Source organism: Salmo trutta, chromosome 36 (genome assembly GCF_901001165.1).
Source record: "Salmo trutta chromosome 36, fSalTru1.1, whole genome shotgun sequence".
NCBI classification, from domain to species: domain Eukaryota; kingdom Metazoa; phylum Chordata; class Actinopteri; order Salmoniformes; family Salmonidae; genus Salmo; species Salmo trutta.
The window spans coordinates 26,757,720-26,774,247 of NC_042992.1; the positions used below are offsets into that span (position 1 = coordinate 26,757,720).

The 16,528-nt window shown below is 44.2% G+C and overlaps 1 protein-coding gene across 1 annotated transcript in view; it reads left to right on the forward strand.

The window, feature by feature from the left end:
* The first annotated feature begins 446 nt into the window (after positions 1 to 446).
* Positions 447 to 16,528, forward strand: part of LOC115175750 (protein FAM135B-like) — a 57,173-nt gene continuing 41,091 nt past the window's right edge. The window contains exons 1-2 of the mRNA XM_029735223.1: positions 447 to 1,019; positions 16,033 to 16,129. Of these exons, the coding sequence (XP_029591083.1) occupies positions 16,053 to 16,129 (77 nt within the window). The 5' untranslated portion in view covers positions 447 to 1,019; positions 16,033 to 16,052. The remainder of the gene's footprint in view (positions 1,020 to 16,032; positions 16,130 to 16,528) is intronic.

Below are 16,528 nucleotides of genomic sequence, written 5' to 3' on the forward strand. Positions count from 1 at the left end.
GACAGGTTTTCTGATCCACTCCCCTAACTTTTTTTTTTAAAGATATCTGCATATCTGTATTCCCAGTCATGTGAAATCCATAGATTAGGTCCTAATTTATTAATTTCAATTGAGTGATTTCCTTATATAAACCGTAACTCAACAAGATCTTTGAAATTGTTGCATGTTGCGTTTATATTTTTGTTCAGTGTATCTCTGCCTGTTTATGAGTGTTCCAACTTGTTTACCAGGAATGAGTATTTATTGACGTTTTTGTTGGGTAAACCCTATCACCGGATTACTGTCATTAGTGCAGAGCACCCCTCCTACTTCTTGTGTTTACTGAAGCACAGAGGCCTACCTGAAGTTCAGGTCCTGAACTCATAACTCCATGACTTCTTGGCTATTTTGCTTCTCCATCCCATAATACTACTACTTGTTGTTATACACCAAACTAAGAAACGCTTACAATCCAATGACTGTAAACATAGCCTATTGTGTAAATGTGTTGATAGTGCTGGTGAAAGTTCTCAGGTGGGCTAGTTTTAATTTCTCAACCGGCAGTGACGTCAGCCCGTCAATTGTACGCACAGTGCGCAAACTGGCAGGAGCCACTGCAGGACCCTGTTAATGTTCTCCCGAAACGATGTGTCAACCACCGGACAGAGGATAAACACGAAGCTAAACCACGAGACAGTCCAGGCGCACCACTTAGACTATTTGAACATTACTGTCATGATGGGGGAAACGTAAGCGAAGCTAGGAAGCTGTTAGCTAGTGGTTTGCACTGCAGAAGAAGAGGATACAGGGCTAAATGGATAACCATGGCAACAGCAGCAGCAGCAGCAGCAGGAGAAGCGTTGAGTAGCAGCTTACGACAGCGATATAAACACTGAACACAGACCGCGAAGGCATCATACATCCGCCGACCGAAAGGCAAGTGTCGCTGCAGGTTGCGAAGCCAAAGCCTTGTGGATATTAATTAGACAGTGGTGGACACTGGGTATTGCGTGGAGATTCTCAGCGCATCAGTGAGCAAGGTAAGGTTTGTTACATTGTACTATAGCTTTCCTCATTGTCCATCACAGTGCTTGCTGCTGTATTGTGAAACGGATAATGTTTTGACGAGATTGTAACAGACCCGACCGCTAAATTGTTGTTAAAGCGCCCGCTCATAATTTAGTTACCGTTAAAAGTTCGACGAGTCTATAATAGCAGATTTGGCTATAGCAGCAGCACTAAAATACCAACAGTAGAACGTTGTGTCTGCTATGCACGCACGCAGGCACTGACACACACACGCTCATACACACACAGAGCAAATCGTTTTATGGAAAATATTTGGCAAACACCCAGAGCTGCTTTGTCATTTGAAATAGTTTGGGTGTTGATTTAGTGTGATTTATCTAACCACAACTGACAGGACTTAGATGGACTGACACCTACACAATTCAGATGTCTGTCATTTTAAGTACTAGGCAAAACAAAGAAGCTACCCCCCCCCCCCCCCCACCTCATCATAATTCAATACATGCGGAGCTGTTGGACCAATATTTGGAATAACGCAATAACAATGATAGTCTAGAAGTGGCACCTGGTGTATGCAGAAACCTAGCAAGAATCACTATGACCTATGTTGCTACCACATACACCTTAGCCAAATACATTTAAACTCAGTTTTTCACAATTCCTGACATTTAATCCTAGTAAAAATTCCCTGTCTTAGGTCAGTTAGGATCACCACTTTATTTTAAGAATGTGAAATGTCAGAATAATAGTAGAGAGAATGATTTATTTCAGCTTTTATTTCTTTCATCACATTCCCAGTGGGTCAGAAGTCACACTCAATTCATTTTTGGTAGCGTTGCTTTTAAATTGTTTAACTTTAACGTTTCGGGTAGCCTTCCACAATCTTCCCACAATAAGTTGGGTGAATTTTGGCCCATTCCTCATGACAGAGCTGGTGTAACTGAGTCAGGTTTGTAGGCCTCCTTGCTCACACACGCTTTTTCAGTTCTGCCCAAATATTTTCGATGGGATTGAGGTCAGGGCTTTGTGATGGCCACTCCAATACCTTGACTTTGTTGTCCTTAAGCCATTTTGCCACAACTTTGGAAGTATGCTTGGGGTCATTGTCCATTTGGAAGACCCATTTGCGACCAAGCTTTAACTTCCTGACTGATGTCTTGAGATGTTGCTTCAATATATCCACATAATTTTCCTCCCTCATGATGCCATCTATTTTGTGAAGTGCACCAGACCCTCCTGCAGCAAAGCACCCCCACAACATGATGCTGCCACCCCCGTGCTTCACTGTTGGGATGGTGTTCTTCGGCTTGCAATCCTCCCCCTTTTTCCTCCAAACATAATAATGGTCATTATGGCCAAACAGTTCTATTTTTGTTTCATCAGACCAGAGGACTTTTCTCCAAAAAGTACAATCTTTGTCCCCATGTGCAGTTGCAAACCGTAGTCTGGCTTTTTTTATGGCAGTTTTGGAGCAGTGGCTTCTTCCTTGCTGAGCTGCCTTTCAGGTTATGTTGATATAGGACTTGTTTTACTGTGGATATAGATACTTTTGTACCTGTTTCCTCCAGCATCATCACAAGGTCCTTTGCTGTTGTTTTGGGATTGATTTGCACTTTTCGTCCCAAAGTACGTTCATCTCTAGGAGACAGAACGCGTCTCCTTCCTGAGCCATATGACATCTGTGTGGTCCCATGGTGTTTATACTCGCGTACTATTGTTTGTACAGATGAACGTGGTACCTTCAGGCGTTTGGAAATTGCTCCCAAGGATGAACCAGACCTCCAATTTTTTTCTGAGGTGTTGGCTGATTTCTTTTGATTTTCCCATGATGTCAAGCAAAGAGGCACATAGTTTGAAGGTAGGCCTTGAAATACATCCACAGGTGCACCTCCAATTGACTCAAATGATGCCAATTAGCTTATCAGAAGCTTCTAAAGCCAATACATCATTTCTGGAATTTTCCAAGCTGTTTAAAGACACAGTCAACTTAGTGTATGTAAACTTCTGACCCACTGGAATTGTGATACAGTGAATTATGAGTGAAATAATCTGTCTGTAAACAATTGTTGGAAAAATGACTTGTGTCATGCACAAAGTAGATGTCTTAACCGACTTGCCAAAACTATAGTTTGTTAACAAGAAATTTGTGGAGTGGTTGAAAACGAGTTTTAATGACTCCAACCTAAGTGTATGTAAACTTCCAACTTCAACTGTAGGTTATTCTATGCTAGTAGCCTATGTTAGGTTATACATAAGATAATATAAGTATAAAAAGAGATGAGCTTATAAAGTACAGGACTTCAGACATTTCCATGTCAGTGATGGTAGTCAGGTGCAGTGGATTCCTAATAGCCTATTTCTATGAGATAAGGTCTGCTTAGCGGAGGGCAGGTGCTTTGTCTACTGCACACTGCATGCAGCTGTCCGCTTGGTGAACAGTCTACTCTCCTAGCATTTGTTCCTAGGCCGTCATTGAAAATAAGAATTTGTTCTTAACTGACTTTGTTCTTAAAATAAAATTAAAAAAACACTGTATCAACAGCCCCAACCACTATACGAACAGCCCCAACCACTATACGAACAGCTGCAACCACTATACGAACAGCCCCAACCACTATACGAACAGCCCCAACCACTATACGAACAGCCCAACCACTATACGAACAGCCCCAACCACTATACGAACAGCTCCAACCACTGTATCAACAGCCCCAACCACTATACGAACAGCCCCAACCACTATACGAACAGCCCCAACCACTATACGAACAGCCCCAACCACTATACGAACAGCTCCAACCACTGTATCAACAGCCCCAACCACTATACGAACAGCTCCAACCACTGTATCAACAGCCCCAACCACTATACGAACATCCCCAACCACTATACGAACAGCCCCAACCACTGTATCAACAGCCCCAACCACTATACGAACAGCTCCAACCACTATATCAACAGCCCCAACCACTGTATCAACAGCCCCAACCACTATACGAACAGCTCCAACCACTATATCAACAGCCCCAACCACTATACGAACAGCCCCAACCACTATACGAACAGCCCCAACCACTATACGAACAGCCCCAACCACTATACGAACAGCCCCAACCACTATACGAACAGCCCCAACCACTATACGAACAGCCCCAACCACTATACGAACAGCCCCAACCACTATACGAACAGCCCCAACCACTATACGAACAGCCCCAACCACTATACGAACAGCCCCAAAGACTATACGAACAGCTCCAACCACTATACGAACAGCCCCAACCACTATACGAACAGCCCCAACCACTATACGAACAGCCCCAACCACTATACGAACAGCCCCAACCACTATACGAACAGCCCCAACCACTATACGAACATCTCCAACCACTATACGAACAGCTCCAACCACTATACGAACAGCCCCAACAACTATACGAACAGCTCCAACCACTATACGAACAGCCCCAACAACTATACGAACAGCCCCAACCACTATACGAACAGCCCCAACCACTATACGAACAGCCCCAACCACTATACGAACAGCTCCAACCACTGTATCAACAGCCCCAACCACTATACGAACAGCTCCAACCACTGTATCAACAGCCCCAACCACTATACGAACATCCCCAACCACTATACGAACAGCCCCAACCACTGTATCAACAGCCCCAACCACTATACGAACAGCTCCAACCACTATATCAACAGCCCCAACCACTGTATCAACAGCCCCAACCACTATACGAACAGCTCCAACCACTATATCAACAGCCCCAACCACTATACGAACAGCCCCAACCACTATACGAGCAGCCCCAACAACTATACGAACAGCCCCAACCACTATACGAACAGCCCCAACCACTATACGAACAGCTCCAACCACTATACGAACAGCTCCAACCACTATACGAACAGCCCCAACAACTATACGAACAGCCCCAACCACTATACGAACAGCCCCAACAACTATACGAACAGCTCCAACCACTGTATCAACAGCCCCAACCACTATACGAACAGCCCCAACCACTACACGAACAGCCCCAACCACTATACGAACAGCCCCAACCACTATACGAACAGCCCCAACCACTATACGAACAGCCCCAACCACTATACGAACAGCCCCAACCACTATACGAACAGCCCCAACCACTATACGAACAGCTCCAACCACTATACGAACAGCCCCAACAACTATACGAACAGCTCCAACCACTATACGAACAGCCCCAACCACTATACGAACAGCCCCAACCACTATACGAACAGCCCCAACCACTATACGAACAGCTCCAACCACTATACGAACAGCTCCAACGACTATACGAACAGCCCCAACGACTATACGAACAGCTCCAACCACTATACGAACAGCCCCAACAACTATACGAACAGCTCCAACCACTATACGAACAGCTCCAACCACTATACGAACAGCCCCAACCACTATACGAACAGCCCCAACCACTATATGAACAGCCCCAACCACTATACGAACAGCCCCGACCACTATACGAACAGCCCCAACCACTATACGAACAGCCCCAACAACTATACGAACAGCCCCAACCACTATACGAACAGCCCCAACCACTATACGAACAGCTCCAACCACTATACGAACAGCTCCAACCACTATACGAACAGCCCCAACAACTATACAAACAGCCCCAACCACTATACGAACAGCCCCAACAACTATACGAACAGCTCCAACCACTGTACCAACAGCCCCAACCACTATACGAACAGCCCCAACCACTATACGAACAGCCCCAACCACTATACGAACAGCCCCAACCACTATACGAACAGCCCCAACCACTATACGAACAGCCCCAACCACTATACGAACAGCCCCAACCACTATACGAACAGCCCCAACCACTATACGAACAGCCCCAACCACTATACGAACAGCTCCAACCACTATACGAACAGCCCCAACAACTATACGAACAGCTCCAACCACTATACGAACAGCCCCAACAACTATACGAACAGCTCCAACCACTATACGAACAGCTCCAACCACTATACGAACAGCCCCAACCACTATACGAACAGCCCCAACCACTATACGAACAGCTCCAACCACTATACGAACAGCTCCAACCACTATACGAACAGCCCCAACCACTATACGAACAGCCCCAACCACTATACGAACAGCCCCAACCACTATACGAACAGCCCCAACCACTATACGAACAGCTCCAACCACTATACGAACAGCTCCAACCACTATACGAACAGCCCCAACCACTATACGAACAGCCCCAACAACTATACGAACAGCCCCAACCACTATACGAACAGCTCCAACCACTATACGAACAGCCCCAACCACTATACGAACAGCCCCAACCACTATACGAACAGCCCCAACCACTATACGAACAGGCCCAACCACTATACGAACAGGCCCAACCACTGTATCAACAGCCCCAACCACTATACGAACAGCCCCAACCACTATACGAACAGCCCCAACCACTGTATCAACAGCCCCAACCACTATACGAACAGCCCCAACCACTATACGAACAGCCCCAACCACTATATGAACAGCCCCAACCACTGTTTTTTTAACAACATTTTATTTGACCTTTATTTAACTTGGCAAGTCAGTTAAGAACAAATTCTTATTTACAATGACCATCTAGGAACAGTGGGTTAACTGCCTTGTTCAGGGGCAGAATGACAGATTTTTACCTTGTCAGCTTGGGGATTCAATCTAGCAACCTTTCGGTTACTGGCCCAACACTCTAACGACTAGGCTACCTGCCGCACCACTGTACCAATAGCACACAGGTCACACCAATGTTATGTTCCTTGGCTAGTTGGATGACTTGATGAGGTGAATTGCTGTTATATATTATATATTATATATTATATTAGAGCCTTTGGATGAATACTAGATCATGTTATCAGCACAGAACATAACTGCAAGTTCAGTAAGTCACTGCAACCCCCCCTTACCCACTCTCCACCCTTCCTCAAATGTATGTGTGACTGTGATTTAAACAAAGTATTTCTATCGTAGCTAATGTCCTTAGAAGAACTTGGCCCAGAGATCACAATCACATGATTTACATAATCCTCTCTGCTTTCAGTCAGTCAGACTCTCTCTGTATCACATCTTCAGTTCCTTTCCTTACTAGCTGCTTTATTCATAAGGATGGTGGCTTTTATTCGTCCATTGTTTCATTAGTCCATTGTTGATATTGTCCCAAGATGCAAAATGCATCATAAGGGGATCATTTCTGTATTTTGAAAGTTACATATGTTGAAAACTTGAGTACTGACAAGCAAAACATTTTGGGACTATGTCAACAAAGGACTATTGAAACAAATACCAAAATATAGTTTTCCTTTAAGAAGCGGGTAGTTCATGCATCTCATATAGCCTAGTTCCAGTCGTTGCATGGAGAGACAGATTAGTGAACAACTCCAGTATAGGCCTACTGGTATTCTTGTAACTCAGCAATACATTTAGGCTAATGGGTCTTAAAACCAAGAAAATATCGATTTCATTTATTGTGGCATGTAAGGATACCAGTGTGCTGGAGTGTCTTTTCTGTGGGATGATGTTGTTTTATTCCAGTTTGTTGTATTTATTCGTAGGGATTGTGTCGTTGCCTTTCATTGTAGCCTGCCCCATGAGATGAGGGTTAATTATGAGGTGAATGTGTGAGATTAATTTCCTGTCATGTGACGATGGTGTGTAAACATTTAACCGGTTGTCATGGCACTGTGACTGTGCTATGATTACACCTACGCTTGGCCCGTTGTCTCAGTTCTGCCTCTCCAAATACTTACTCCAAATATAGGCAAGTAGCTACAGTAGGCTGCTACACTCTGAATAATGTCCCCCTCTGATCCTGAGATACACTATATATACAAAGGTATGTGGACACCCCTTAGAATTTGTGGATTCGGCTATTTCAGCCACAACTGTTGCTGACAGGCGTATAAAATTGAACACACAGCAATGCAATCTCCATAGACAAACCTTGCAGTAGAATGGCCTTAATGAAGAGTTCAGTGACTTTCAACGTGGCACCGTCATAGGATGCCACCTTTCCAGCAAGTCAGTTCGTCAAATTTCTGCCCTGCTGGAGCTGCACCGATCTACTGTAAGTGCTGTTGTTGTGAAGTGGAAACGTCTAGGAGCAACAACAGCTCAGCTGCGAAGTGGTAGGCCACACAAGCTCACTGAACGGGACTGCCGAGTGCTGAGGCACGTAGCGCATAGAAATCATCTGTCCTCGTTTGCAACACTCAATACCGAGTTCCAAACTGCCTCTGGAAGCAACGCCAGCACAATAACTGTCGGGAGCTTCATGAAATGGGTTTCCATGGCCGAGCAGCCACACACACGCCTAAGTGTGGGCTGGAGTGGTGTAAAGCTCGCCGCCATTGAACTCTTGAGCAGTGGAAACGTGTTCTCTGGTGGGATGAATCACGCTTCACCATCTGGTAGTCTGACGGACTAATCTGGGTTTGGCGGATGCCAGGAAAACGCAATGTGCCTGAATGCATAGTGCCAACTGTAAAGTTTGGTGGAGGAGGACTAATTGTCTGGGGTTGTTTTTCATTGTTCCCGCTAGGCCCCCTAGTTCCAGTGAAGGAAAATCTTAACACTACAGCATACAATTATATTCTAGACGATTCTGTGCTTCCAACTTTGTGGCAACAGTTTGGGGAAGGCCCTTTCCTGTTTCAGCATGACAATGGCCCGTGCACAAAGCGAGCTCCATACAGAAATGGTTTGTTGAGATCAGTGTGGAAGAACTTGACTGGCCTACACAGAGCCCTGACCTCAACCCCATCAAACACCTTTGGGATGAATTGGAACGCCGACTGCGAGCAAGGCCTAATCGCCCAACATCAGTGCCCGACCTCACTAATGCTCTTGTGGCTGAATGGAAGCAAGTCCCCGCAGCAATGTTCCAACATCTAGTGGAAAGCCTTCCCAGGAGAGAGGAGGCTGTTAAAGCAGCAAAGGGGGGACCAACTCCATATTAATGCCCATGATTTTGGAATGAGATGTTCTACAAAAAGATGTCCACATACTTTTGGTCATATAGTGTATGTGTTATACTGTGATGTCAGAAGTAGAAGCAGAGAAGGTAGACTACCTGCAGACTCTGCAGTCTCAGTATTGTGGTGAGAAAGAACATTTGAATCAATGTTTTGAGTGTGGATGTTCTTTCTAGACTATTTCAGGTCAACCAACTACTTGTAGGCTTATGTAAAAAATATTAAGACTGTGCTGGGTTTTGTCTTTATTTCAGTTACTAAAATGCAAGTCTATTTGCCAGCTTAACATACAAGCCAGTTCAGTGAGAGAAGAGCCAGGGGCTTGTTTTGCTTGTTGTGGTTGAGAGATTAGTGGTGACCAACTCAAGTCCCCCCATAGAGCCCCAGCCTCAGTAGTGTAACCTGTAATAGCCTCATAGAGCCCCAGCCTCAGTAGTGTAACCTGTAATAGCCTCATAGAGCCCCAGACTCAGTAGTGTAACCTGTAATAGCCTCATAGAGCCCCAGCCTCAGTAATGTAACCTGTAATAGCCTCATAAAGCCCCAGCCTCAGTAGTGTAACCTGTAATAGCCTCATAGAGCCCCAGGCTCAGTAGTGTAACCTGTAATAGCCTCATAGAGCCCCAGGCTCAGTAGTGTAACCTGTAATAGCCTCATAGAGCCCCAGGCTCAGTAGTGTAACCTGTAATAGCCTCATAGAGCCCCAGCCTCAGTAGTGTAACCTGTAATAGCCTCATAGAGCCCCAGACTCAGTAGTGTAACCTGTAATAGCCTCATAGAGCCCCAGACTCAGTAGTGTAACCTGTAATAGCCTCATAGAGCCCCAGGCTCAGTAGTGTAACCTGTAATAGCCTCATAGAGCCCCAGGCTCAGTAGTGTAACCTGTAATAGCCTCATAGAGCCCCAGCCTCAGTAGTGTAACCTGTAATAGCCTCATAGAGCCCCAGGCTCAGTAGTGTAACCTGTAATAGCCTCATAGAGCCCCAGGCTCAGTAGTGTAACCTGTAATAGCCTCATAGAGCCCCAGCCTCAGTAGTGTAACCTGTAATAGCCTCATAGAGCCCCAGGCTCAGTAGTGTAACCTGTAATAGCCTCATAGAGCCCCAGGCTCAGTAGTGTAACCTGTAATAGCCTCATAGAGCCCCAGCCTCAGTAGTGTAACCTGTAATAGTCTCATAGAGCCCCAGCCTCAGTAGTGTAACCTGTAATAGCCTCATAGAGCCCCAGCCTCAGTAATGTAACCTGTAATAGCCTCATAGAGCCCCAGCCTCAGTAGTGTAACCTGTAATAGTCTCATAGAGCCCCAGCCTCAGTAGTGTAACCTGTAATAGCCTCATAGAGCCCCAGCCTCAGTAATGTAACCTGTAATAGCCTCATAGAGCCCCAGCCTCAGTAATGTAACCTGTAATAGCCTCATAGAGCCCCAGCCTCAGTAATGTAACCTGTAATAGTCTCATAGAGCCCCAGCCTCAGTAGTGTAACCTGTAATAGCCTCATAGAGCCCCAGCCTCAGTAATGTAACCTGTAATAGCCTCATAGAGACCCAGGCTCAGTAATGTAACCTGTAACTGTAATAGCCTCATAGAGCCCCAGCCTCAGTAGTGTAACCTGTAATAGCCTCATAGAGCCCCAGCCTCAGTAGTGTAACCTGTAATAGCCTCATAGAGCCCCAGACTCAGTAGTGTAACCTGTAATAGCCTCATAGAGCCCCAGCCTCAATAGTGTAACCTGTAATAGCCTCATAGAGCCCCACCCTCAGTAGTGTAACCTGTAATAGCGTCATAGAGCCCCAGGCTCAGTAGTGTAACCTGTAATAGCCTCATAGAGACCCAGGCTCAGTAGTGTAACCTGTAATAGCCTCATAGAGCCCCAGTCTCAGTAGTGTAACCTGTAATAGCCTCATAGAGCCCCAGCCTCAGTAGTGTAACCTGTAATAGCCTCATAGAGCCCCAGACTCAGTAATGTAACCTGTAATAGCCTCATAGAGCCCCAGCCTCAGTAGTGTAACCTGTAATAGCCTCATAGAGCCCCAGCCTCAGTAGTGTAACCTGTAATAGTCTCATAGAGCCCCAGCCTCAATAGTGTAACCTGTAATAGCCTCATAGAGCCCCAGCCTCAGTAATGTAACCTGTAATAGCCTCATAGAGCCCCAGACTCAATAGTGTAATAGCACTCAGCATTATTTAGTCATCTGAAATAGTGTCTGTAACCCAGGCACTTTGTCATGATTAGAGTTTAATGATTTTTATCAGCTAGCTCATCAGAACGGTAGGATATGGCCACAAGCAGCAGCACATTAGAGGGCCTATTGTAATTGGACTTCAGAGCATCCCCATCAGCTACTAGTGTCATAGGCGTCGATGAACGGTGACCAAAATGCAGCGAGTATAGTGCTCATCTTTCTTCTTTATTTAGAAAAGAACACTCAAAACAAAATAAACAGACGACGAAACAGTTCCATAAGGCACACAGGCTATACAGAAAACAACCACCCACAAGCCCAATGGAAAAAACAGGCTGCCTAAGTATGGCTTCCAATCAGAGACAACGAAAAACACCTGCCTCTGATTGGAAACCATACTCGGCCAAACATGGAAAAAGAAACATAGAAATAGAAAACTAGAACCAAAATCCCCTAGAACCAAAAACCCCAAAACAAACACCCCCTGCCACGCCCTGACCATACTACAATTACAAATGACCCCTTTACTGGTCAGGACGTGACAACTAGCATGGTAAATGATGAAGATCATACTGGACAACAATCTGCAGGTCCTAGTATTCTGACTAGACTTCATCTGTTTTAACACTTAAATTACAGTGTAAGTGAAGGTATCTTTGAATCACAGAGGGTCTGAGTTGTACACATAGTAACAATCTATCTGGCTTATCTCGTACATACAGTAAGCTTCATTTAACTGACTATAAAGAAGTCATTTTGATTAAAAGGAGAGATCAGGTGAGACAAGGCCACAGCAATTGACCCAGCTGGAGAAGTGCAGGTCAGGGACAATGTGACAATGACAGAATCTAGCAGCACCTGTTCAATTCTATGGTTCAATGCACACTCTGTGCAAGCAGGCCCTCACATCTCTTCTATTGCTATAGTGACTAACACGCTGCTATCATCATCATCATCGACATCATCATCATCGACATCATCATTAGTATCGTCGTCGTCATCATCATCGTCAGCGCAAACAGACGAGCTCAGTAGAAGTAAGGAAATTATTGTGGACATGTAATACCCTTGAAACTGTTTGTGTGTGTGGATCACAGGGATCCTATCAAAGTCCTATGTAATTCTATGGTGTGTAGAGCGGTGCCTGTGACCTAGTGAATTGTCCTAAAATATCAGCTGAGGTTGATATCCAGGGGAGATAATTCAGCCTCCACTATATACAGTACTTCTGCTGGCAGTGAACATGATCTAGCGGTTGGACTGGGAGAGAGAGAGAGAGAGAGAGAGAGAGAGAGAGAGAGAGAGAGAGAGAGAGAGAGAGAGAGAGAGAGAGAGAGAGAGAGAGAGAGAGAGAGAGAGAGAGAGAGAGAGAGAGAGAGAGAGAGAGAGAGAGAGAGAGAGAGAGAGAGAGAGAGAGAGAGAGAGAGAGAGAGGAGAGAGAGAGAGAGAGAGAGAGAGAGAGAGAGAGAGAGAGAGAGAGAGAGAGAGAGAGAGAGAGAGAGAGAGAGAGAGAGAGAGAGAGAGAGAGAGAGAGAGAGAGAGAGAGAGAGAGAGAGAGAGAGAGAATGATATGCATCCGCCTGTGTTTCTGTAAGGCACACAGTGTTCAGTCCCAGCTGTAGCCTGTATATCCCAGACAGAGTGAGGGAAATGCAGAGCTCCTGCTTTTGACTCAATGAGATACACCTGACAACAGCTGACTAGAACTGGGCATTTTCCATTGTGTTATACACTCTTAGAAAAAAAGTGCTATCTAGAACCAAAAAGGGTTTTTTGCTTTTTGATTACAAATTGAACCCTTTAGGGTTCCATGTAGAACCCTTTCCAAAGAGGGTGTGACATGGAACCCAAAAGGGTTCTACCTGGAACCAAAAGAGTTCTCCTGGGGGACAGCCAAAGAACCCTTTCAGAACCCATTTTTCTAAGAGTGCACAGTAGATAAGTAAAGAGCAACACACTGTCACAGAGCCCAGAGGATGGATGTACAATACATCATCCTTTAAACAACAGCACAATATCCTCTGCATCCTCTCCCACCAACAACTGTCTGATGCTGCTGGGTCAAGGCTCTGTGTTAGGACGGGTCACTGTTTAAATGACCCACGGACTGGCACAGCACAAACCTCAGCACCCTATCATAACCTTTATTAAAGTAGCCAGTTTTGGCAGGGGAGTGTGTATGCGCATGTGCGTGTGCACGTGTGTGTGTGTGTCTGCCTGCCCCCTTACATGTCAATGTGACAGAAAAAGTAATGTCATGCAGAAGGCAGCAACGCTGTGTCACATATCTCTTCCCTCCCTGTAGGCGGTTTTCATCAGCAGCGGGATAATGAACCACACAGTACAGGAGGAGGCTTTGTTATTGTGTTTCTCGGGCTCCCTGCCTTTTAAATAGAGCAGCATCTTCTAGGCCCTGGGGTCTGAATCTGAATCACATTCTAAAACGTTTGAAAGCCAAAGTTCCTTTTTCAGTGAGGAAATACAGACAAATTGTTTTGTTACTTTATAACACTAATCTGCATCCTGTCATTTTTATGCAGAAACATTGTCAAGATTGTGGCGGTAAAGGTGTTTTACTGCTCTTACAACTCTAGGATTTGGCATAATGGGGACGACATATTACATGTAGTTGTTATACCCTCTTCTAGCTTCAAAGACACATCAAAACAAAGGGATCACAGATAAAAACATGATCGTCCGACCCCTTAACGGGGGAAAACAGCTTTTTGCATGGTTTTTGGAAGTTGATTTTAATGCAGATCACATAGAAAAATGCGATGCAGTATGTTTTATTTTCATTTTGTAGCTTAGTTTACTGATAGATGATGTCCTACAGGCGTGGTGGCTAAGCTGTAGTTTGATGGGGCCTCATCGGTCCAAATGTGTGGCTCAGAGAGAGCATGGAGCTTGCAACAGCAGGGTTGTGGGTTTGATTCCCCTTATGTTAAATGTATGCACGCCTGACCGTAAGTCGCTTTGGATAAAAGCGTCCACTAAATGGCATATCTTTTGATATTATATTTGGTAGAATTATTAAATGGGGATCAAACAAGCTGAATATATCAACTGTTTAATAACTGTGACTCGTTAGTACAGTAGAGGTTGATCACGTCAGCGTCTGGGCTTTAAATCGTAATCAGAACAGAGACAATAAACACAACGGCTGCTACCATATTGTAGTAATGCATGGCAGTAACAAACTTACCCATGCTATTGCTAACTGCTGTTACTATTATCATGATAAAAGGCACTCGAGAAAGAGAGAGAGCGATGTCGTTATTGAGAGGAAGGCCAGATTTCTTTCTTAATGACTGCGATATGTGGTTGTTTTATCAACCTAAGCTGAATGCACTGACTGTAAGTCGCTCTGGATAAGAGTGTCCGCTAAATGACAACAATGTAAATGGGAATGTGTGAAAGAACACAGTCTACAACATAGTATCATTATGATTAGAAAACACATTAAGGAGTGATTGGGAAGACGGTTAGATTGTGAGTTAACACTTTCACATGTACTGTAGAGCAGAAGCCGTCCCATCAATTTATAACCTTTTTGTAAAACTTCATCCCGGGTCTCTCCATTCATCTCACTGTTCCATGCTGAGGTTGTATGCAGTCAAGGTGCCTGTTGAATAGCTTCCTGGGAGATGGAAGGATCAAGGCAAACGCTTCCTGAATGACTCATTGTTTATCTAATTAGAAACCATGGTGGAGGAGTGTGTGTGTGTGTGTGTGTATATGTATATATATATATATATTATATATATATATATATATATATATATATATAGTAAGCATCCTCTCACTGTGAGGCCTGAGGTCAACTGAGTCACAGAAGCTCTACAGTGAAGAAGACAAATGACTTTGTTCAATGATTAGGTGATACATGTCATGGTTGGATTTGATTTTGATTCCTTGTGAATGCCTTTTTTTGTGAAAGGATGCTTACTTGGCCATGAATTCACTGATGAATCATGAAGGTACTGCTGGCTTTGTCACTGCAATCATAAAACAATGGGGCTCGTGCAATAGAGCATTTTCCAGTGTGTTGCTCACACTGCAATACCGTGTGTGTCTTTTGTGACAACATTTTGACCCCTTGGGTCTTTCTCAGGTCTTGAAATACTGTAAGTTACTGTAAACAACTGCACCTTCATGACTGTAAATAACTGCACCTTAATAACTGTAAATAACTACACCTTAATAACTGTAAATAACTGCACCTTAATAACTGTAAATAACTGCACCGTATAACTGCACCGTATAACTGTAAATAACTGCATCTTAATAACTGTAAATAACTACACTGTATAACTGTAAATAACTGCATTATATAACTGTAAATAACTGCACCTTAATAACTGTAAAGAACTGCACCTTATAACTGTAAATAACTGCACCTTAATAACAATAAATAACTGCACCGTATAACTGTAAATAACTGCATTATATAACTGTAAATAGCTGCATCTTAATAACTGTAAATAACAGCACCTTAATAACTGTAAATAACTGCACCTTAATAACTGTAAATAACTGCACCTTATAACTGTAAATAACTGCACTTAATAACTGTAAACAACTGCACCTTCATGACTGTAAATAACTGTACCTTAATAACTGTAAATAACTGCACTTAATAACTGTAAACAACTGCACCTTCATGACTGTAAATAACTGCACCTTAATAACTGTAACTTAATAACTGTAAATAACTGCACCTTATAACTGTAAATAACTGCACCTTATATTGATTGATATACTATATTTTCTCTCTGCAGGGGATGACCTGGAACATATCATGTCTGAAGTACAGGGAACATTGGAGTTTTCTGTAGAGCTGCACAAGTTTCACAATGTGGATCTCTTCCAGAGAGGGTGAGTGTAACGGAGGTGGACCGGTGAATCATGCTCCTGTGATGAGTAACCTTGCCTTGTGACCTGAAGACTTGGGTCAGCTCCCCGGGCTATTACTTAGGCTTTAGCTCCGAGGGCTAACACATTTCTGTGGCATGTAGGAGACTTTGGTTCAAACTACACTGACAGTCTCCGTCTGTATCTCTGGCTGCTTCATAGTTCATATTCATACCCACTGTACTGCCGCCGCAGTCTTAATGATACCGCTAAAACGGACAGTTATGATTTAGAAAAGGGTCATCTTTATGCTGCACGGTAGGATGTGTCTGAGGACAGATATGAGTGCTCTACATAGGGAATAGGGTGCTATCTGGGACACAGACACGATGAAGAATAGGGTCATCTTTATGCCCTACAGAT